A 20122-nucleotide genomic window follows, 5' to 3' on the forward strand; every position below is an offset into this window, starting at 1 on the left:
TTGAACAATAACAATAACCCAATCATTTTATTTCATCAAACCTAATATTTAAGTATTAAAAATTTCATCTAAATGGATGGGAAACAGGTCTTAAAGTCATCATTGTTCTAGATGAAGACGTGACTCTCCTAGAGCCAGAATGTTCGAGTTCTAATTCTGGGTTCCCATGGCTTTGGTGACCTCAGGTAATTCACCTGCCCTCTGAACCTTGGATTCCTATTTTGTAAACTGGGGAGGATAAGCCCTTCCGCTCTCAAGGAGCTGTCATGGGGACCAAAAATAATATTTTATTAACATGTTATTTATTATGAAAGCTATCCAATGTAAACAAAACTATTACAAAGAAATCACATATCATTCAAAAAAAGTTCCCCTCATGCCGACCCCAAGGTGTGTTGTTTGTTGTTGCTGTGAGGGTAGGGAAGGGGTGGCTGAGGAAACAGTTTGATCTGAACACAGACAGCCGACAGCCTTACAGAGTACCAAACCCGGGAGGCGAAGCATCCACAGAACTCCCAGATCGCGCGTGCTTTCCAGCCTGTCCCTCAGAACAATGACGTAATGGAAGGTAGTGATCTTAACCTAACGTCAGTCCCAAACACTTCACTTACTGAAAAAAGAGACAATTAACAAGCAAATTAACACCCAAGTCCCTACAGTTAGCACTATTTGTGAGTTGCAAAGAAAAAAGATTATAAACGCCAAAATTTAACAGTTTTTCTTGTGGGGAAAAGTGAAGTGTTTGGGGACTGGATGGTCATGCTCTCCTTTAGACCTGGCAGTTGCCACATTTAGTACAATTAAGCATGTCTTTTTATAAGAAAATGTCAAAAATATTTTAAATACTAGAAATCCGGGGTGGCAATTGGTCATTCAAATACATGTTAGCGTTTTTGCAAGTGAAAACGAAGGTCAGAAATTCCACTTCCCGACTTGCTCTAACGACAGCGATTGAAGTTGCTAGGTGTCCAGCTCCGCGTCGCTGTTTTATGTGAATTGTCCTGCTGAGTCCTCGCAGTCATCCCCCAGCCCCTGGCCAAGGAAAGGAAGCGCTGGGAGGTACCATCTTCGCTCCAGGGCGAAGAGCCAGCGGGATTCAAAGCCGTTGCTGCCCCTCACTGCTCTCCTGGCCTCCCACATCTCTGGTTTAAAGGAGTAACTGGTTTTCTGGGATGGCCCGAAACCACCTCCCAGGCAGAGGCGCAGCTCCGTGAGCTTAGACTGAGGAACCCCAAGTGGCTTAAGCCCCTGTTCAGGATCCCATCGCAGGGAGCAACTGGGCGCCAGCCGGACATGGAGCTCGTGAGTCCTGGAGCTTACGACGCGACTGACCTCTCCTGCGGAGAGTCAGTTACCGCCTCATCGTTCAGTCCACGACAGTGTCACCCCGCCCCCCATCGTCAGTCCACGGCAGTGTCACCTCGCCCCCCCATTGTCAGTCCACAGCAGTGTCACCCTGCGCCCCCCTAATCCTTCAGTCCACGGCAGCGTCACCGCGCCCCCCCCATCGTCCGTCCACGGCGGCGTGACCCCGTCCCCCCATCGTCCGTCCACGGCAGTGTCACCCCGCCCCCCATCGTCCGTCCACGGCAGCGTGACCCCGTCCCCCCATCGTCCGTCCACGGCAGTGTCACCCCGCCCCCCAACGTCCGTCCACGGCGGCGTTACCCCGCCCCCCATCGTCCGTATCGTCCGTCCACGGCGGCGTCACCCCGTCCCCCAACGTCCGTCCACGGCGGTGTGACACCGTCCCCCCAACGTCCGTCCACGGCGGTGTCACCCCGCCCCCCAACGTCCGTCCACGGCGGTGTCACCCCGCCCCCCATCGTCCGTCCACGGCGGTGTCACCCCGCCCCCCATCGTCCGTCCACGGCGGCGTCACCCCGCCCCCCATCGTCCGTATCGTCCGTCCACGGCGGCGTCACCCCGTCCCCCAACGTCCGTCCACGGCGGTGTCACCCCGCCCCCCATCGTCCGTCCACGGCGGTGTCACCCCGCCCCCCATCGTCCGTCCACGGCGGTGTCACCCCGCCCCCCATCGTCCGTCCACGGCGCTGTCACCCTGTCCCCCCATCGTCCGTCCACGGCGGTGTCACCCCGCCCCCCATCGTCCGTCCACGGCAGTGTCACCCCGTCCCCCATCGTCCGTCCACGGCGCTGTCACCCCGCCCCCCATCGTCCGTCCACGGCGCTGTCACCCTGTCCCCCCATCGTCCGTCCACGGCGGTGTCACCCCGCCCCCCATCGTCCGTCCACGGCGGTGTCACCCCGCCCCCCATCGTCCGTCCACGGCGCTGTCACCCCGCCCCCCATCGTCCGTCCACGGCGGTGTCACGCGCCGCAGGTCCGGCGGGGCCTGAAGAAGCGAGACGGCCGCGTCCCCAGCCTCCCGCGGCAACGCCGGACCCGATCCAGACTGCGCCGCCCGGATCCGCTCAGACCGGTTCCCCGCCTCGGACAGACCGCGGAGTCCCGGGAGGCTTCCTCGCAGCCCCCGACGCCCTGACCCCTGACCCCGGGTGACCCCGACGGCCTGGGGGTCACACCGGCAGCGCTTTCAAACTCCGAGGAAGGCCTCGAAACGCCTCCTTAACTCGTCTCGCTCCTTTCTCCGTGGGCAGGAGGGAAAGGGCGAGCACGTCGCCGAAGGCGGCGTCTTCCCGGGCAAGGAAGGAGGACCGTCCCCGCCTCCGAAAACCCTTCCGGGGAGCCCCGAGCACAACCTTCCCAGCAGCCCCCACGAGGCGTTCTCCGTCGCCCACGAGTGAGCCCTTCCCAGCAGCCCCCGCGCGGCTTCCCGTCAGCCCCCGCGAGGGACTTCCCATAACCCCGCAGCCGGGAGCTTGCGCAGACGCGTCCCTCGGTGCGGCGAGAGGGCGGCGAGCGGGAGGGTCCGCCGGTCCGCCCGCTCCATTTCCCCGGTGAGACATTCTCTCTTGCCTTTCCCAGGCCGAGCCGACAGACGCGCCTGTCGCTACCGCCCTGCCCTCCTCCGAAGAGAACGAGCGAGGGGAAGGCGGTCCGGCCGGCCCGCCGTGAGGGCCCTGGGGGACCTCGGGATCGCTCCGGAGGGGCCGGAGGTGCTGGCCGCCCCCGGGGTCGGCCCCTCCTCCCACGCCTTTCCGGCCAGCTCCGGGCGGGGGCCGCAGGCCTGGCGGTTGCCGTGGCGACGAGTTGCGTCCCTGAGCCTGTCCCTTCCGAGCCCCTGGGGACCCGCCCGAAGCGGCCCCGAGACCGGGGCACCGGAAGAGCGCACAGGCCTGTCCGGTGTGGTTGAGGCCGCAGCAGCCGCCTGAGAACAAGCCGGGCCGCTTCGGAGAGGATTCGGGCCGCCTTCGCCGCGGAAATGTCGCGCTGGCCGTTAGGGCTGCTTCGGGCCCGGCCGCGTAGACGGGCACCGCGCGTTCCCCTGCGCAGGCCGCGGTGCGCCGCCGCCGATCGCGCGCCGAGACCCGCCGTGTCAGTGGATCCCTCAGGAGCCGGGATGGCCCCGTGTCTCCTTAGAACAGAACTGTAGTGCGTTTGGGGGCCACGCACCAGGTGCCAGGCGGGACCCCGAGCCCCTCTTCGAGGCTCTGAAGGCCGCGTGCCCATCTCTGAAATGCCCTCCAGCGCTGTTGCGGTGTCCGCGTGAAATGTTCGCGGGGAGCCTGGCGCCGTGAGGGGGCGTCGGCGACCCCCGCTCACACCGTGCTCGCGGCTCCTGTAGTCCGCCGGAGCCGCCTGCCCCGGTCTTCGGGGAACTTCCAGCTCCGTTTGGTCTTCGTGATTTTCAGCCGTCCTTCCTTCCTGCGGAGGATCAAACCGCCGAGGACGGCTCAGCCAGGGGCTCGCTTGTGGGGTCCGAAGTCAGGCTGTGCTGAAGACTCGCGTCCACTAGCCCGATGTCCCCGAGGGCGCGAAAAGACCGCAGCCCTTGCGGTTCCAAGTGACCACTTGTAAGTTCATGGCTCCCCTGCAGGTGGCAGCCAGCAAAGAGGAAACAGCCGGCCACATGCACCCCCACCGGAGTTATGTGGGTTAATGGAGCGATGTCAGGACGCGGTCATCAAGACACAAGCCAGTGCTCCTCCCCCCGGAAAGTGAACCCATTCAGTAACGCAGCCCAGCCGGTGGGGCGGGGCACAGAGGTTCGGGGAGTCAACAGGGCTGCAGAGGAGATGTCCAGAGACCGGGCAGACTAGGGTTTTATGTTGGCAGCCACTCAAGGGAAGAGCCTGCAGCTCGCCCCCACCCCCTCTGTCATCACACAGCACAGAGCAAGTGTTCGACGCCACACGCTTACCAAAGTGCATGTTGGGTGTCATTTTGCAACAGAACTGTAGTTTATGCAACACTTGGAGAAGAGAGAAAAAGTAGAGCATATCCGTGTTTTGTTCCTTTTATCGTCTGGTTGACAATCTTGGTTTTTTCCCCTTCTTCTTATTATTTTTATTTATTTATTTATTCATCTTGCTTTTTATTCTTTCTTGATTCTCCTTACATCAGATTCAGTTTTCCAGGGGCTCTCTCAATACCTCAGTGAAGTAATTGTAGCTGAGCATGTGCTGAGCCCCTGGGTTGTCTATTAGGGGGCTCTGAGGATCAAGAAAAATGTACAAACCCGTCTGGGACAAATTCAGCATTAATGCACGCTCTTTAAAAACTTAACAAAACTCTGATCCTCTGTGGCTTCCTCTGGATCCATTATTCTAAAACAGTGTCATTCTTAAAAGCTAGTGGGTATGTAAGGCCGGTTCTACTCTGGTACCAAAGATGACCTTGCGGGGGGCCGTGGTGGTGGAGGGTGAGGCCAAGGTTCAAGGGACTGTACCTTCCGGGGCCTAAGGATGCATCAGACTCTCCGAGGCAGGTGCAGGGGAGGAGCCTGCAAGCCAAGTGACCTTTCCCAGAATAAGGCTTGCCCTGCCCAACTAGCAGGAAGGTCATGAGGATAGAATGAGATCATGAGGATGAAATGCTTGGGAAAGGCCACATGCTGTAGAAATGGAATGTGTGTACTCAGCTCGGGTTTTTAAATCAGTGATCACACACTGCTTGATCCGTACGGAACAATGCACGTTCCCATGTGTCAGTGATGGGACACAGTAAGATGGTGAACCCCTGTGAACCTGCTCCCCAAAATGAGGAAGCAAAGGAGGAGATGAGTAGAATCACTGTGAACGTCTGAGTGCAAAGATCTCTGTCCACACCTCAAATCCCTCTGTGCAGGATTCAGTCTTGGAGGAGCTGAGGGGTCCTGGGCCAGGAGGGGGAGGAGGGAGACTAAACACTGCCCTGTGTTGCCTCCTAGGATGGCCGGTCCCGTGTCGCTGTCCAGCGGAGTGACTGATGCCCGAGGACCCCTCGCCTGCTGTAAGTCATTTTTCCCAGCTCATTTGGTGGGCAGAACCGCATCTCATGGTGCCTTTATTTTGTACTTCTGAGGATAAGCGCTTCCCCCCATAGGCTTATTCTTCACCTGCGTTGTCCGTGTGTAATTCTTCAGATGGTCTTGCTACAGGACTCCCTCCCAGAACAGTGAATCTTCTCTCTTTCTGGAACGCGATTCTCACATTTCTCTAGCTGGTGAACTGCCCTTCACCTTGAACATCGGACCCAGATGCAACCTCCTGGGGACGCTGTCCTTCCTGCTTCCAGCCCTTGGCACCCCCCTTCTCTCGGCTTCCGCTGCAGTCCTCGCATCCCTGTGACTTATGTTTCCACAGGTCAGCCTCCCGCCATGCCCCAGGGCCTTGGCCCCCACAGTCTAGCACAGAGCCTGCCATGCAGTCAAGGCTCACGTTATTAAAAATTACTAAGTGATGTTGGCAAAATCGGTAAAATGCGGTGAAGTATGCAGCCACTTACTGGCATTTTGGTGTGAATCCTTCCAGGCCTTTAAAATGCACGTATGATTGCACTTAATTGGAACGGTTTCCTTTATCACTTGCTGTTTTCAGGGGCCCTTACACAGTAAACACATCAGCTTCTTCAGAAGCGTTTTAAATAACAGCAGTATTTCACCTTGAGGGCCTGTCAGCATCATCTTGACTCAGTCAAAGTTTGATGATAGAACGAATGGAAATGTTTAATTCAGGTTTGAAGGCGGTCGGGAGCGTTCCTTAAGGAGATCGCACTCGTTTACTAAGAAAATACCGTCTCCGGGTGTTCCGGTACCTCATTCATCTGGCCCTGGGGTGACCACCAAAAGCACTTCCTTGGCTCTGGGCGCTACCTGCCCTCTGCTCTGGTGCCCTGCTTCTTTGTGCATCTTTCTCTCCTCCCAGGGCCTGGCTTTTAATGGCCCAGCTGGTAGGGCAAGGCTCTGAGCCGCTGTGGACCAGATACCCTAGTCGGAGCGGCAGAAGCCTTTTCACTTCCCCTGCACGAAGAGAGCCAGGAAGATTTTACATGGGACTGGCATCCACGCCATCTGAGCCCTAAAACTTGGCCCTGAAGACCGGGCTGGAGTCCACTTTGGGCCCCGCTAGGCTCCTGGCCGCCAGCTCTGGGCTTTGCCACAACTCCTGACCTCAGTGTTAAGGACTTCTAGGGCTGGGTGCGTGGCCTCTGGATAGGGACCGTCTGCATTTTCCCCGCTGCACGAGAACAGAAATGGAAAAACCCCCACGTATGAAGCAAGTTCAATTGGGCAAAGATGACTTCATCTCACCAGTGCATTCCTTGATTAGTTTCTTACTCCGTCCAAAATATTGTTGGTTTTCAGAAGTGACGATATCAAAGAAAATGTGATATTTTTTTTTCTTTTTTAAAGATGTTATTTATTTGACACACAAAGAGCGATCACAAGTAGTCAGAGAGGCAGGCAGTGGGGTGGGGGGGAGCAGGCTCCCTGCTGAGCAGAGAACCCGACCCAATGTGGGCGTGATCCCAGGACCCTGAAGTCATTACCTGAGACAAAGGCAGAGGCTTAACCCATGGAGCCACCCAGGTGCCCTGTGATTTTTTTTTCCTAAAAGAGTTTTTATATTGTTGTAACCGGAGGTTTTGTAACATGTTTAAGGGTTTGGGGGCTGGGGTGTTTGGTGGCTTGAAGGTCTCTGTAGTTACCTGCCGCCTAGGTGGCAAGCTCCTGAGAATAGCATCCGTCCTTCTCTCTTTGTAACATAGACAGCGTCATGCAGAGCCAAGCGCTTGGTTGCTCGGCGACCCTGCATTAGAGAAGACACTGAGGAGCATTCCAGGGTGACACATCTAATACGTGCTGCTGGGCAAGGCAAGGAGGGCGGGCAGCACCCTTGCAGGGAGACCGCAGGCGCTGGCGGTCAGTCCCCTCTGATCCCCCTCCCCCAATGTGACCAGGCGTGTCCCCTCACAGATGCTCCTGAGTTTGCCGGTGGGAGGGCGGTGGCTGAGACATAATGATCCACAGGACCTTAGTAGGCACATTGGGATTTAAAACTCGCGTTCACTTTTTGCTGCATAATCCAGCCTTAACGGGACTTACATTAAAGACAGGAGGTGGGAGCTCAAACTGCATTTTTAGAAGAAAATGGCAAGTCAGCCACGCACACTGCTGAAAGGGACTTTGTAGCTAGTTCTCTCTTGCCCGGGCACCTGGGGCATGGCCACAGATCATGGCACATTCATACAGACCTGCTGTACCTTCTGGCACTTAACGTCACCACTGCCCACCTGGGAACAGTCACTCAACGGCAGGGGTTCCTCGAAGGTCTCCTGGGTGCCAGGCTTGATTCTAGGTGGTGAGGATTCATTGATGGACAAACGGATAAAAAAAATCTCTGCCCTCACAGAGCCCACATCCCAACATGTGACCTCCTTCACCTCCGGATCAGCCACAGGACGTCCCTGTAGCTGGCTGGTGCCCAGGAGGACAGTGATGTTCCTGCCCCGCCGTGATACACACAGTGAAGGGGGGGACCTGCAGGACATGCTTAACACTGGAAAGCTGTCCATTCTGTTCATTATCAACATTATTAATTGAACAGAATCACCTTGCACCCCTCCTGCTGGAAGTCTGACTTTCTGATGAATGGAGACATAAACGAAGCTTCTCTTCTCCCCACTAAGTAAGCAGGTTCTGGTCTTACCTGTCCCTCCCTCTCTGGTAACGGTCAGTGCTTTCATGCTTTCTAACCTTGCTGCATTCTCTCAAGCTCTGAAGTCCAGACTTGCCAAAAGCGCCCTCCAAAGAGGTTCTCCCCCAGGGATGTCTGTTGCTTTCCCCAGTGTGCCGTGGCCTGGCCGCCTGGTTCTTTCGCAGACCCCGAGCTTTTGGGCAGAAGGTACTTGTTCTAAACCTTCCTTCCCGTTGCAACTGCTGGCACAAGGCGTCTTTGGCACACAGGGTCTCATGCTTCATGGGTCTTTCTCATGGAAGACCGAACCTTCTAGAAGGTGTCAGAATCACCCCTTTCTCAATGCCAGGGGAAAGGAGGGACTCCTCCCTGCAAATTGGAGGAGGCGGGGTGACAAAAGCTGACCCTTCAGCTGAGCGCTGCCCACCTTTGTCCTCTCCGTGTCACTCAGGCCACAGACACAGTCCATCACACACTCACACTGGCACGGATAGAAACTTAAGGACCTCATTACTCTGCTGGAGGCCAGCAGTACCCACCCGCAGCCCTCCAGGCAGTGTTCCGCTGCAGGTTCCCTTAAATCCTCTTGATTTTCCTCAAACCCCCGAGGCTACCTCCTCCCTCCATTTCAGCAACTGACTTGATCTTCTGCAACAGGGGAACGTAGGTGACAGCTCCCAGCTCCTGCCTGTCCACCTAAAATGACCTCTGTCTGCGTCTGTCCTTTTCCCGTGGTCCCTTCTCCATCTGGGGGTTCATTTCTTTTCCCACGTTTTGGATTCCCTGTCTTTCTGCCTCAGGCGGGACACGCCCTTTAAGCTGACGGCCCTCTTTCCTGTGCACCGGACTCCCGTCCTGACTTCTGGCTTCTGTAGGACAGGCAGCTCCTGAGAGAAATGGCTGCTTCCAGGTCTGGGGAGCATGGGTGAGATACACTTGGAACATCATATCACACCGGAAAACAAGGATATTATCAAAGCACCAAGTCGTGGCAGAAGGACTCGGCCAGTGAGAGGAGGCTCCCACCAGGGGCGCCTGGGTGGCTGCTGTCCTGTTGAGTGTCTGACCCCTGGTATCAGATCGGGATCTCAGGGTCGTGAGATCAAGCCCCACATCAGGTTCTGCGCTCAACACAGAGCGCAGGACTCCCTCTCCCTCTGCCTCTGTCCCTGCTCTCTCCTCTTTTTCTCTCTCAAATAAATTTTAAAAATATTTAAAAAAAGAAGAAGAGGAGGCTCTCACCAGCCAAGATGGGCAAATGAGATGAACGCATATCACAGAAAGGGCAGAACAACATGGAAGGAAACTGATAACTTTTGAGGCATGCCAGAAAACCAAGTCCTTGTTTTGACAAGTAGCAGAGAATGGAAGGAATCCCGGTTTTATCCTGCCTTTCCTACCTGAACCACACCTCAGAGTTAGCTAAGTAGCTGGTGAGGACAAGTCTGTCTCATGGAATGTGCTACAAAGAAAGAGAACTCACTAATTCTGTGACTCTCACTTCCAAGGAAGAGTGGACTTCGGCAGGGAACACCAACTGTCACCCATGTCGCGCTCCTCACTGCCCAACCTGATGGTGCCTCAAGATCTCACTGCCAAGTTCAGGAAGGGCAGTGGGCAAGAGAACACGTTCGATCACATCACGAAGACGGAGCCAGCCCCACACAGAGTGTGGGAAACTGTAGGACAAACCGCCCGGCCCCTGCAACCACGGGAACAAAGTGTCAGGGGCAGAGAGAGAGAGAGAGGCACAGGGCAAATACCCAGATGGGGAGACCCAGGGGACGCATCCGGGCAATACGTGCGCGGTCTGCTTGAGTCCCCCTTTAAAAACGAAATAGAGGGTGAGAACATGTGTAGCACCAGCAGGGAGCTGAGAGCACTGGCTGGGTATTGGATGCTGTTCTGGGCTTACTTTTGTTTGGGGGGAGCCTTGATGAATAGGCTGACTGTATCTTTTAGAGATACAGACTGAAAAGTTACAGATCCAGTGCTGCAGTGTCTGGGGTTTGCTGCAAAATACCACCGGGGCCGGGGCAGGAAGGGGGTCGAACCAGGAGACTCATTTGGCCGCGCATTGGTGATCGGTGAAATTGACTGATGGGCACCTGGGGCTTCCTTCCAGCGTGCTCTCAACTTCTACATACGATCGAAAACGTCCAGGCGTTTAAAACCTATGCTTCCTGCTCCCCAAGTCCTTCTCAAGCTTTGGACTCTTTTCTCCTCCCAGTCACAGCCAACCTTCCTGAAATGACTGTCTGCTTTCTCCTGCCTCCTCGTCCTCACTCCCCACTCAGTCCTGCCCCACAGCGGTCGCCCACCCCCGTGGAAGCTGCAGTCCCCCTTCTTCTTAGTGAAGCCTGTAAACTTGACTTCTGTGCAGCATCTGACTCTGTGGCCCCCTCCATCCCCTTCTGGAAACTGCCTGCCTTGGGCCCTTGGACATCACCCTCTTCTGGCCTTTCCCACTACTCCCATCTGCCTGGCCCCTAAGTGTTGGTACCTCTGGAACCTCCTGCCTGGGCAAGGTTCTACTCCACTGTTGTCCATTTCTGCCCATACCCAGCCTCCCTCACCAGCTTAGGATCTTCCAGTGACTCTGAAGCCACACCTCCAGCCCTGGTCAGCATCTCCACTGAGAGGTCCCCTGGGAACTAGATGCCCAACAAATACAAATAAATTCCTTTCCCACCCGCCCCACCAAGGGCAATACGCTCTGTGTGCCTCTCTCCATGAGGACACCACCGTTCATTTAGCTGCCCAAGCCTGACGCCTGGGGGCCAGCCCCAGCTCGCTTCTCTCCTTGTCCCCTAGACCTTTCTCCCACCCATGTGCCCCACCTGCCACAATCTCCAGCCATCCCTGCCCCTCGACCAGCCTGCTGCCTTGCTTCTCAGGCTTCCGTGCATGCTGGGTTCGCTCTGCATGACCGTGTCCCTTCTCCGCCCATGCTCTTGGCCAACCCCTTGTATGCTCCCGAGACATTACCTCCTGTGACCGGCTAGCCAGATCAGGTGACCCTCTTTTGCACCCTGTGTTTGCCGCTATAATGTAACCGTGTTGTGATTGCTGGTTATCTGTGTGACTTATTCCCTAACCAGATGCTCTTTCTGGGGGAAGGGGGATGGAGCCCACATCTGTCTTTGCCTCCTGGAGCTGTGCTGTGGCTTCCTTGCCTCTACCTCCCTCTTGGGGTTTCCTTGTCTCTATCTCCCTCTTGGCTTGGGGCAGTGGGAGAGTGGGACCTGAGAGGTAAAACTGTTCACTCCCTGCTCCCTCCCTGCCGGGCACCACCTGAAAGCAGCTACATCCCCTCCCAAGCCCCCTCCTGTCCAGCAGCTCTGGCCTCAGCCCCAGCTCCCCGAGTCCGAGCAGTGGCTCACTTCCCTGGCCACAGCACATTGGCAGCTTCGAGATGTTGCTAGCCCCCGGGTGCATTCCCACACCGACCTCCCCCCAGCCCCGTGCCCTGCTTGACCTTCTCTAGTGGCCCTGTGCCAGCTTGGTGCCCTCCCCAACCTACCCTCGCCAGACTCTAGTCCCTCCCAGTTCTGCAGAACGTGACCTTATTTGGAAATAGGGTGGTTGCAGATGTAGTTAAGGCAAGGTCCTATTGGAGTGGGGTGTGCCCCAGATCCGGTATGACCGGTGTCCTTGTAAGAGAGGAGGCACAGAGACACAGACACACAGGAGACGCCGTGTGATGGCAGATTGGAGCAAAGCATCTGCGAGCTAAGAAACACCAGGGTTGGCCAGCAATACTGGAAGCAATATGGGAAGCTAAGAGAAAGGCCTGGAACATTCTTCTGGGGAGGCTTCAGGGCTAGCACAGCCCAGCCAGCACCCTCATCTCAAGACTTCTGGCCCCCGTAACTGGGAGACCTGTTTGCCCTGTGGTTGAAGCTACCCTGTTTGAGGTCATTTGAGCCCCTTCCTCACTCGCACATGAGTTTCCTTTCGAGGGGCCCAGCCGATTCTTGCTGCACGCTCTTGCTCTGTGAACTTTGCAAAGTCAAGGCCCCTTGTTATTCCGACGCCTCAGTGCCTGGCACGGGGCTGACCCCGAAGGGCAGTAAACACCTGCTGGCTAAGAACCAACGTGGCGCATTTGGTCTGTTCCTCTTTTCCCGAAATAGCATCAGAACAGTCAAAGCAGGCATGGACGTTTCCGGTTAAAGCAGAGCCCCCCAACCAGGCCAGGTGTGTTCAGCTGACAGCTCCACATCTGGCCCCCCTGGGGTCATCCATCTGGAGCCGGCTGGCCTGTGTCCGTGGGTGGCAGCCTCAGGGCACACCACCTCTGGTGCTGCACACCTTGTCAGGACTTTGAACCACTGGATTGGAAAAGTTGAGCTTCATTCATTCTGTTCTCACAGGAAATTTCCATATTACACAAATCAATGAAAGAAAAGGAAGAACCATTAGATTCTTTATCTTTTCAACTGTTACAAAATTTGTGATTGAAAAAAACAGGGTCAGAGTCACCTAAGGCACCTGGGTGGTTCAGTCGTTCGCTGCCTGACTTTTGATTTCCGATCAGGACGTGATCTCGGGGTCATGAGATCGAGCCCCTCGTCTGGGTCCGTGCTCAGCGGGGCAATCTGCTTGAGATTGCCTCTCTCCTCCTCCCTCTGCCCCTCCCACGCTCTCTCAAATAAATTAATAAAACCTTTTGTAAAAATTTCTAAAAGGTTACCTAGTGGCACAGAGTATCTCAGTGGTGACATGCCAGCTGTCCCCTCCATCCTGAGCTTGTGTACAGTCATGTTAACCATAAAGCCTGGAATGTTCCTCGAAGCAATCGCAGGTTCTCATTTCAAAGTGCAAACTGTTTTATTTGAAAGTTTTGTACAAATTTATTACCTCCCTTACTATATTTTCTGGATGTTATGATCATATAAAAGATTAGTATTTTATAAAAGATGAATACTTTAACCTTTTTAAAATTAAAAGACGAACACTTTTGGCAAATAATCTGTAGACCATCTTGGCCCCCTCTGGTTTTCCACAGTATGCCACACAAATACCATTTTCTCTGAGACAGCTTGCACACAGACTGCTGCCTTCCGAGTCAGGGCATGGCCTGAGTATCTCCCCAGCTAGATTCAGAAATCACTAGGACCAAGTCACCGTGGTCCGTCAGGACAGACGGGTTTCTGCGGCCCCCAGGAAATGAGAGGACAGAGCTACTGGAGCCGGAGAGGCTGAGGTGGGGCGGGCAGGGCAGACCCGGCAGTGTGTGAGAAAGCGCGCCTCCTGGAGGTGACAGTGCTGTCCCCAAGCCGGGGCAGGAAGGGGCAGGAGCGTGGTCAGGCCTTGTCTGGCTACGAAGGGACCAGGTCTCGTTCCCACGGGACCCAGGGGCACCGTGAGGGGTTTCATCAGGAATGACAGGATGCCAGCTGCTTTTGGAGGCCAATTCGGGGCAGCAGGGAGAGTGGGTGTCTGGGGAGGAGCCCGCCCGGGGCTGGGAGAGCTAGGGCACACTTTCCGTGAGAGACCAGGATGCCCTTGGGAGCAGCAGAGGAGGGCCCGTGTGGGGAGAGATGCGAGCCAGGCTGGGCTGGTTTGGGGATCACCAGGAACGGAGAGTCAGGAAGGGCAGAAGGAACTGGCCCTCAGAGACCCTGCCAAAGGGAGAAAGAAGGAGAGAGGCCTGGGGCCATCTCACTTGCAGGAGGAGGGGGGCCCAGCGGGTGTCCTGTGGCTGAAACCTTGGGGCCCCCTGAGGCTAACAGGTTTCCCTTCTGCACGGAGAAGGCTTCTCAAAAGCCAAAGGGGACATTTGTTAAGTGGTTAAGGTTAAGTGTCGCACTCAGCTCAGGTCATAGGTCAGGGTCCTGGGTTAGAGCCCCACCTAGCATCAGGCTCCGCACTCAGCGGGGGCAGGGGGGTGGGGGGGTGGGAGTCGACTTGGAATTCTCTCTCCCCCGGCCCCACCCCCTGCACACTCTCAAAAAAAAAAAAAAAAAACCCACCACCACCACCAAAACCAGAGAAGTGGCACCTTCTGCACAACTCAGCGAATGGGAAAGAACAGTAGAGTGTTCTAGAACTGAACAGCCCCAGGGGAAACGGTGAGGCCCGACGGGGAGGAGGAAACCTCCTCAGGGCTGGCCTGAGGGAGATGTTGGGGAGGGCCTACCGATGTGCCCAGACCCACTGTCCCTACAGACCTCCAGGCAAGTAACAGTGAGGCCTCGATTACTTTTAGCCAGGGGCGGCCTCCTTCCTGGAATTTTTCTGCAAAATGTGTTTTCTGCTTCCCTTTGCTCTTCCTGGGTCGTGCTGTTCTGGGAGCTGGCTGCCTGGGCCCAGTTAGGGAGCTGTGTCCACTGTGGGTGCCTGTGGGAATATAAGCGGCCCCTTCTGGGGTCTGCGCAAGGACAGCTGTGGGCCCCAGTGAGAGTGGGATTCAGAGAACAGTGGTCCTGGGCGGTGATGGGAACTGTATGAGGGCACAGCCGGGGCCCCGGTCGCAGGTGCCAGGACCCAGGTTGGGCTTCTCCAGGCGACCCCTCCGAGCTGCGTGTCATGCACACACAGGTGTGATTCGGGAAGGCTCAACAGAGCCTGTCCGTTGGCCCCTTCTCACTCAGGAGCACGCTGGTTTGGGGATTTCTGACCCTTGAGAAGGAACCGCGGGAATAAAGGCCAGCAGTCCCAGGCACCCCCACTCTAGCGCTGGGCCTTCCAGAGGGACCCGTGGCTTTGCAGCTTATTGGTAAGACCTACCTTGAGGGCCAAGGGCCCAGGGGGCTCCCTGTCGGCCAGTGCAGAACAAGCCAGTGAATGCCCGCGAACCCGCCGGCCGGTGCGAGGGACACGGGTCCGCCGCCAAAATGCCGAGCCGGCGCGGGGGGCGCGCCTGCGGGCCCCAGCAGCCGGCGGGCGGGCAGCGCCACTCGCGTGGGGGCGCCCCTGGGGCTGTTTGGGACCCCGGCGCGCCCCGGGGCCGGGGGTGGGGGGCGGGGAAGGGGATGGGGGAGGGCAGGGAAGGATCGGAGGAGGGGGGGGATGAGCCGGAGGGGGAGGGCCGAGCCACCCGCCGCGGCCCGGGCCCCAGCGCCCCGCCGGCGGCAGGAAAGTGAAAGGGCCGGCGGGGCCGGCGGGGCCTCCGCGCGCCGCCCCAGGAAGTCGCGAGCAGGAAGCGCCCGCGGCGGCCGGCTCGGGCCGCGGCGCAGGTGAGGCGCGGGGACAGGGACCGAGCGGGGAGAGCGACGCGGGGACGCCCCGCACCGCCTGCACCCGCCGGCCTACCGGTCTCCGGGTTTGCGGCCGCGCAGCACCTGCCGCGGCGGCGGCCCCTGCGTTCCGGCCGTTCCCCGCCCCGCCGGCCTTTGTGCTTGGCCTTGGCCTGGGCCGAGAGTCTCGACTCCTGCCTTGCCTCGGAAGGGGAATCAGGGGCGAGCCGAGCGGTCCCGCGGGCGCCCCTCCTCACCCTGCCCCGGTCGCGGTGACAGCGGGGGCTCCGGGGACCCCGCGGGAGGAGCCCCGCGCATTGGCCGCCGCGCGCCGGGACGTGGGCGTGTCGCCGAGTCTGCCTCTCCCGGGGACCCGCCGCCGGGGAGGAGCCGGCGCTGAAAGGCGTCCGGGAGGCTCGGGGAGCTGGCGCTCTGGGCCTCTGGGCTGTTTGCCTGCTGAGCAGCTGGTTCCCGGAGCTCGTGAGCCTCCTGGCCCACACCAGTGACCGCGTCCTGTGGATCGCTTGGAAAGCGCCGGAAAGTCCCCCACCTGTCGACCTCCAACCTTCGGGCTCTTTTTGCCTCTTTCCCCCGCCTTCCGGTGCAACCCCGCCCTAGCAGCCACGCTGCGGCTCCTGGCGACCCGGTGACCCCGAGGGACCGTCCTGATTTGCATTTGAACGGAGGACACAGGAAAGCCCTTTTTCCAGCCCCAGGTTTGCATTTCTAAAGGTGAAATTACAAAGCCTGCCTCTCCTTCCCGGTCTCCTGGGGCTGGGTGGTGGCCAGCTGCTGGGTGGCTGCCATCCGCCTGGGACCAGAGATTTGGGGAGGTTGTTTGAGTTGGTAACTGTTAAGGGTCTCTTCCCGGCACCTTCCTTGGTCTCCCTGTAGGTCAAGACTCCAGACCTTCAGTGTCTCCCCATGTAGGCGTGGACCCCTACGGGCAGGGTCTGTTTTGTGTATCACCTTTGACATTCAGTGGGTTGGGGGTCGGGGAGAGGAGGTGATGCGGAGAGAGAAGTTCTTTTTGTGTTTAAACCCCAGGAAAGAGATAGTGGGCACTGTCAGTCATGTTTCGTAGGGAATAGAGCCTTTAAAGTCGAAGCCCTAGAAAGTATTTTCTCTAGAAAGGAAGTTGTCTTCATTCTCCCCCTCTCCTGCCATTCTCTCTCTCTTTGCAGAAAAAAGAAGTAACTTTCTGGGGGGAAGTGTACCTTCCACCCGACTTTGCCTTAAAATAAGATCCACTTAGAAAACTCTCTTTGAGTAGCTCATTTAACATCCGTACAGGGCTACTGAGGTTTACACAGCGCTCCGTTCCGAGAAGACCCTTTCAGTTGAAGGAGCTCACAGAGCCGTCCTGGGCAGCCAGGTCACCCACGGACGGCCCGAGGGCACAGCCCGGGAATGCTTCTCTGCCTCGGGTCATTCCTCATCTAGTTGCGGGGTTTGGGTGCTTTCAGAAGGTGGTTATAAAACCTTGCCTGTTAGTAGGTTTAACTGATCTGCTCTGGAGGGTGGGTGGGAGCTGAATTCCCCGTCTGATGGTAGAATGACTCTGGAGGGTGTGACTTCTCTCGGGAATAGTGACTTTTGGAGACCCTACGAAGAGCGGCCAGCAGAAAGAGTACATCATCTTTTATGCAATGGGGTTTTGTGCTCAACGCAGGGTGTCAAGTGCCTCGCCTCGTTCCCTTGTGCTCTCCGGAGGACAGGGGACAGGCCGGAGGAAGAGAAGAGGGTGGGTGCGGCTGAGAAAGTCTGGACCTGAGTTTGCGCAGTGTCCCGCCCATGGGGCAAGCCGCCCGTCCTCTTGGGAAGGGAGTGCCGGGCCTGCCGGTGGACCTCACAGGGCTCCACGGCTCTCCATGCAATTCGTGCTTCTCAGGGGCCACTGCCTGGCTCTGGAGGAAGGAGCCTCACTCAGTTGAGCTCTTAACATCCCACGTGTAAAATCCCTACCCTTACTTCTAGGAGAGTGATAGCACTTGCCTTCACCCATTTCACAGGGGAAGACCGTTCAATTATTTTTAAAAAGAAGTTGAGATTTTCTTCCCCTGCTGGTTTCCAGGGCCTTCTGGATTTCTTTTTTTAAATTACAGGTTTATTTAATCGAGGTTTATTGATTGACTGATTCAGAGGGGAATACCATCTAGAATATTCCTAGACAAGCCACACCTAGCGAAGCAGTGTTTGGACAGAGGAAGGAAGTGGACTCTGGCCATCCCTTTTCAGGCACTGTAAAATTTAAATCCTTTACTCTGCGGTCACAAAATTGTTTCTCAGAGTATATAGAGGCCCGGACAGGAGCCCACACATTTTGAATGAAGTTTTAGTGAAATACTCTTTAAATCTAGATTTTGAGCCAAAACATCTTTGAAGCATTTGCAGAGACTGGTTTAACATGTCTCCAGAGTGCTCGCTCTGTGCCAAGTTTGAACCTAAGTCCCGGGAATGGGGCAGCCGCGCACCACCCTGGCTCTCCTGGATTTTCCGGAACACAGCTGCTTTTTCCTGAGCTGCTTCTGCCCGCCAGGCCCAGTGCTAAGGGCTTTCCATGGGTGATCTCTTTTTCTCTTCATAAGAACCCTAAAATGTAGGTGCCACCATCCCTATTTTGTTAGCCAGGGACAGCAAGAAAACAGACAGTTGAAGTAATGTGCCTGGGATTAGCCAGCCCAAGGTCAGCTGTAAGGGGGTTGGGGAGGGCCAGGGCTGGGGGTCCTGGGATGAAAACGCAGCAAGGAATTTGACTTTTTTACTAAAAAGTGTGCAGGGCAATCCCTGAAGAAGTCACCATGTGTGGAGGGGGGAAGGGACAGAATGTCAGCCGGCAGGGGGTGGGGGGGTGCCCAGACTCTTAGGAATGTAGCTGGAACCTTCTAGTGGAGCTATTTGCTTTGCTTCTCTGTAACCCCAAAGAAGTTGTTGGGAGACATTAAATAAATTTCAGCAGCTTTAAACTGAGATGAATGTTTACTCAAAAGTAACTTTAAAAAAAAACAAATTACGTAACTGTGAATTTTCAGTAAGTATTAAGACAGCCCAGGCCGTGCTCCTACATGCGCTGGGTCCCGTGTTATCTAAGGCCTTGGTCCAAAAGATTCCTTGTGGCCAAGCATCGAGGATAGACTGAGAAGTCATGTGTCCTGAGGTTGGCTTTGGGATGAGAGACCAGGCCTAACTGCTGTGCCGGGCGTCCTTGGCTCTCAGGGTTCCCTGGCCGTGGCTTCCCGCCTTACTCTGCCATCAGCCCTGGCTTCGGAATGGGGTCCTTCCCCAGGACATGAGGCATCAAGAGGCCGGTGGACAGTTGGGTACCTTCCCACAGCACGAGGTGCATTTCAGTTCAGTCGCAAGGCCACAGTGAAATGATTGGCTTGACGACCTGCCATCTCGCCCAGGCCTCTGTGTCTCTCTGTTAGCATGGCTTGGACGTGGCCTGGTCCACAGGGGGTGGAGTCGAGCCTGTCCCATTGCCTGGCATGCTCTGGTAATTGAGCACACGGTATGACTACTGGGCACGGACTGGTCTCCATGAATATTAGTATTCGTTCCGTAGAGTGTGGTGGTTAAGAGCGAGTGGGAAGATCTCTGGATGTCTCCCAGATAGAGAGGGAGGGACTCGGAGTCTCTCTGTTCATCGTCAGACCACGTGGAGTTTGTGTCTGTGGTCTCTGAACAAGCTGTCCCTGAGGGCAGGCAGATTGCCTCCCCCAGTAGCTCTCGTGGGGGGATTTCGGTGTGGGGCTGGAAGCCCAGCTTTGATCTGGGCCGGCGGCCGACACCCACTCCGGTACATCTGCCAGGGACTCCCACAGTGGCCCTGCCGGGACACCTGACTTTTCCACTGCTCATTCTCCTTGTAGGGAGCCGAGCCTCTGCCTGAAGGAAGAGGGCAAGCAAGACCCAGCAGGACACCTCGGTGCACCTTCCAGTCCGCGGGAGCTGCAGGGGCCAGAGAGACACTGGAGCCCCGGGTTGGTAACCCACGCACGACGCCTCTTGTGACCAGAGCCCCGTGGTCAGCGCGGCGTAAATGGCTCCGCTGCCCCCAGGCGTCCGCTTCATCGTCTCGTTCTCCCGGGATCAGTGGTGAGTGCTGGCGCTCAGTCCGTGGCCCGGTGCTGTGTGGCGGTGCGCGCACAGCCAGTGTCATTATAACAAACGCGTATGGATGCCTGGCGTCCCTGGGTTACTGTTGAATGGCTTATCAACACTGGAAAGTCTGACCAGGAACTTTGCTAAGCTGTCCTCTGCGTTTGGTTCTGGCCATGACAGGTAGCGTTAGGACTCCCTCGTGGTTTTCAGTAGTTTCTATAATAATGACGGTGTCCATGGAAAAACGCCCCTTGGCTATGGGCAGGATTGTAAAGTGGCTCCGGGGGAGATAAGTGTATGAACCCTGAGTGCGGTGAGTGGCTTAGCTGGGGCAGAACTTACTGAGAGAAGATGAAGGCTAAACAAGTTAGATGCAGACCAGAATACCGCTTCCTGTTTCGAGACCAAGCTCACGTCGCATGCTCTGACAGCCCTTCGCACGGTTGGGGCAGGAATCTCACGCCCCTAGAGGAAGAAGAGGGCAAGGGCAGAGACTGGAGCCAGCCTCTCCGTCCCGGAGCCCACCCGCCCAGAAGTTTCTCTTTCCTGTTGCTCTCTACTGGGAAGGAGTAAGTTTTCCTCTATCCTCTTGGGCTCTTTCCTTGGGGACGTGCAAATTAAACTACGAAAGACAGATGTGATCACATGTGCAGGGGAGGTCACAGAAAAGTGACTCCGGTGGCTTCTGTGCCATCTTAGTAAGGGAAGAGGAGGACAAGGGAAAAACAAGTGACTTTTCGGAAAGGTTCAGCGGGCCTTATGGGAACAGACGGGAGATAAGGTAGTGCTGTG

The 20122-nt window shown here is 56.6% G+C and overlaps 1 protein-coding gene across 6 annotated transcripts in view; it reads left to right on the forward strand.

Moving 5' to 3' along the window:
* The first annotated feature begins 2816 nt into the window (after positions 1–2816).
* SLC37A1 (solute carrier family 37 member 1) overlaps positions 2817–20122 on the forward strand; it is a 70043-nt gene continuing 52737 nt past the window's right edge. The window contains exons 1-3 of one of the 6 annotated variants that reach the window (XM_059164804.1): positions 2817–2921; positions 5294–5355; positions 19099–19324. In XM_059164804.1, coding sequence (XP_059020787.1) covers positions 19269–19324 — 56 coding nt within the window. In that variant the 5' untranslated portion in view covers positions 2817–2921; positions 5294–5355; positions 19099–19268. Of the gene's footprint in view, positions 2922–5293; positions 5356–15125; positions 15227–15517; positions 15959–19098; positions 19325–20122 lie in introns of those variants that run through there. The other 5 variants (XM_059164805.1, XM_059164806.1, XM_059164803.1 and 2 more) reach the window with 5 other exon arrangements.

The sequence above is a fragment of the Mustela lutreola genome, chromosome 2 (genome assembly GCF_030435805.1).
Source record: "Mustela lutreola isolate mMusLut2 chromosome 2, mMusLut2.pri, whole genome shotgun sequence".
Classification (NCBI taxonomy): Eukaryota; Metazoa; Chordata; class Mammalia; order Carnivora; family Mustelidae; genus Mustela; species Mustela lutreola.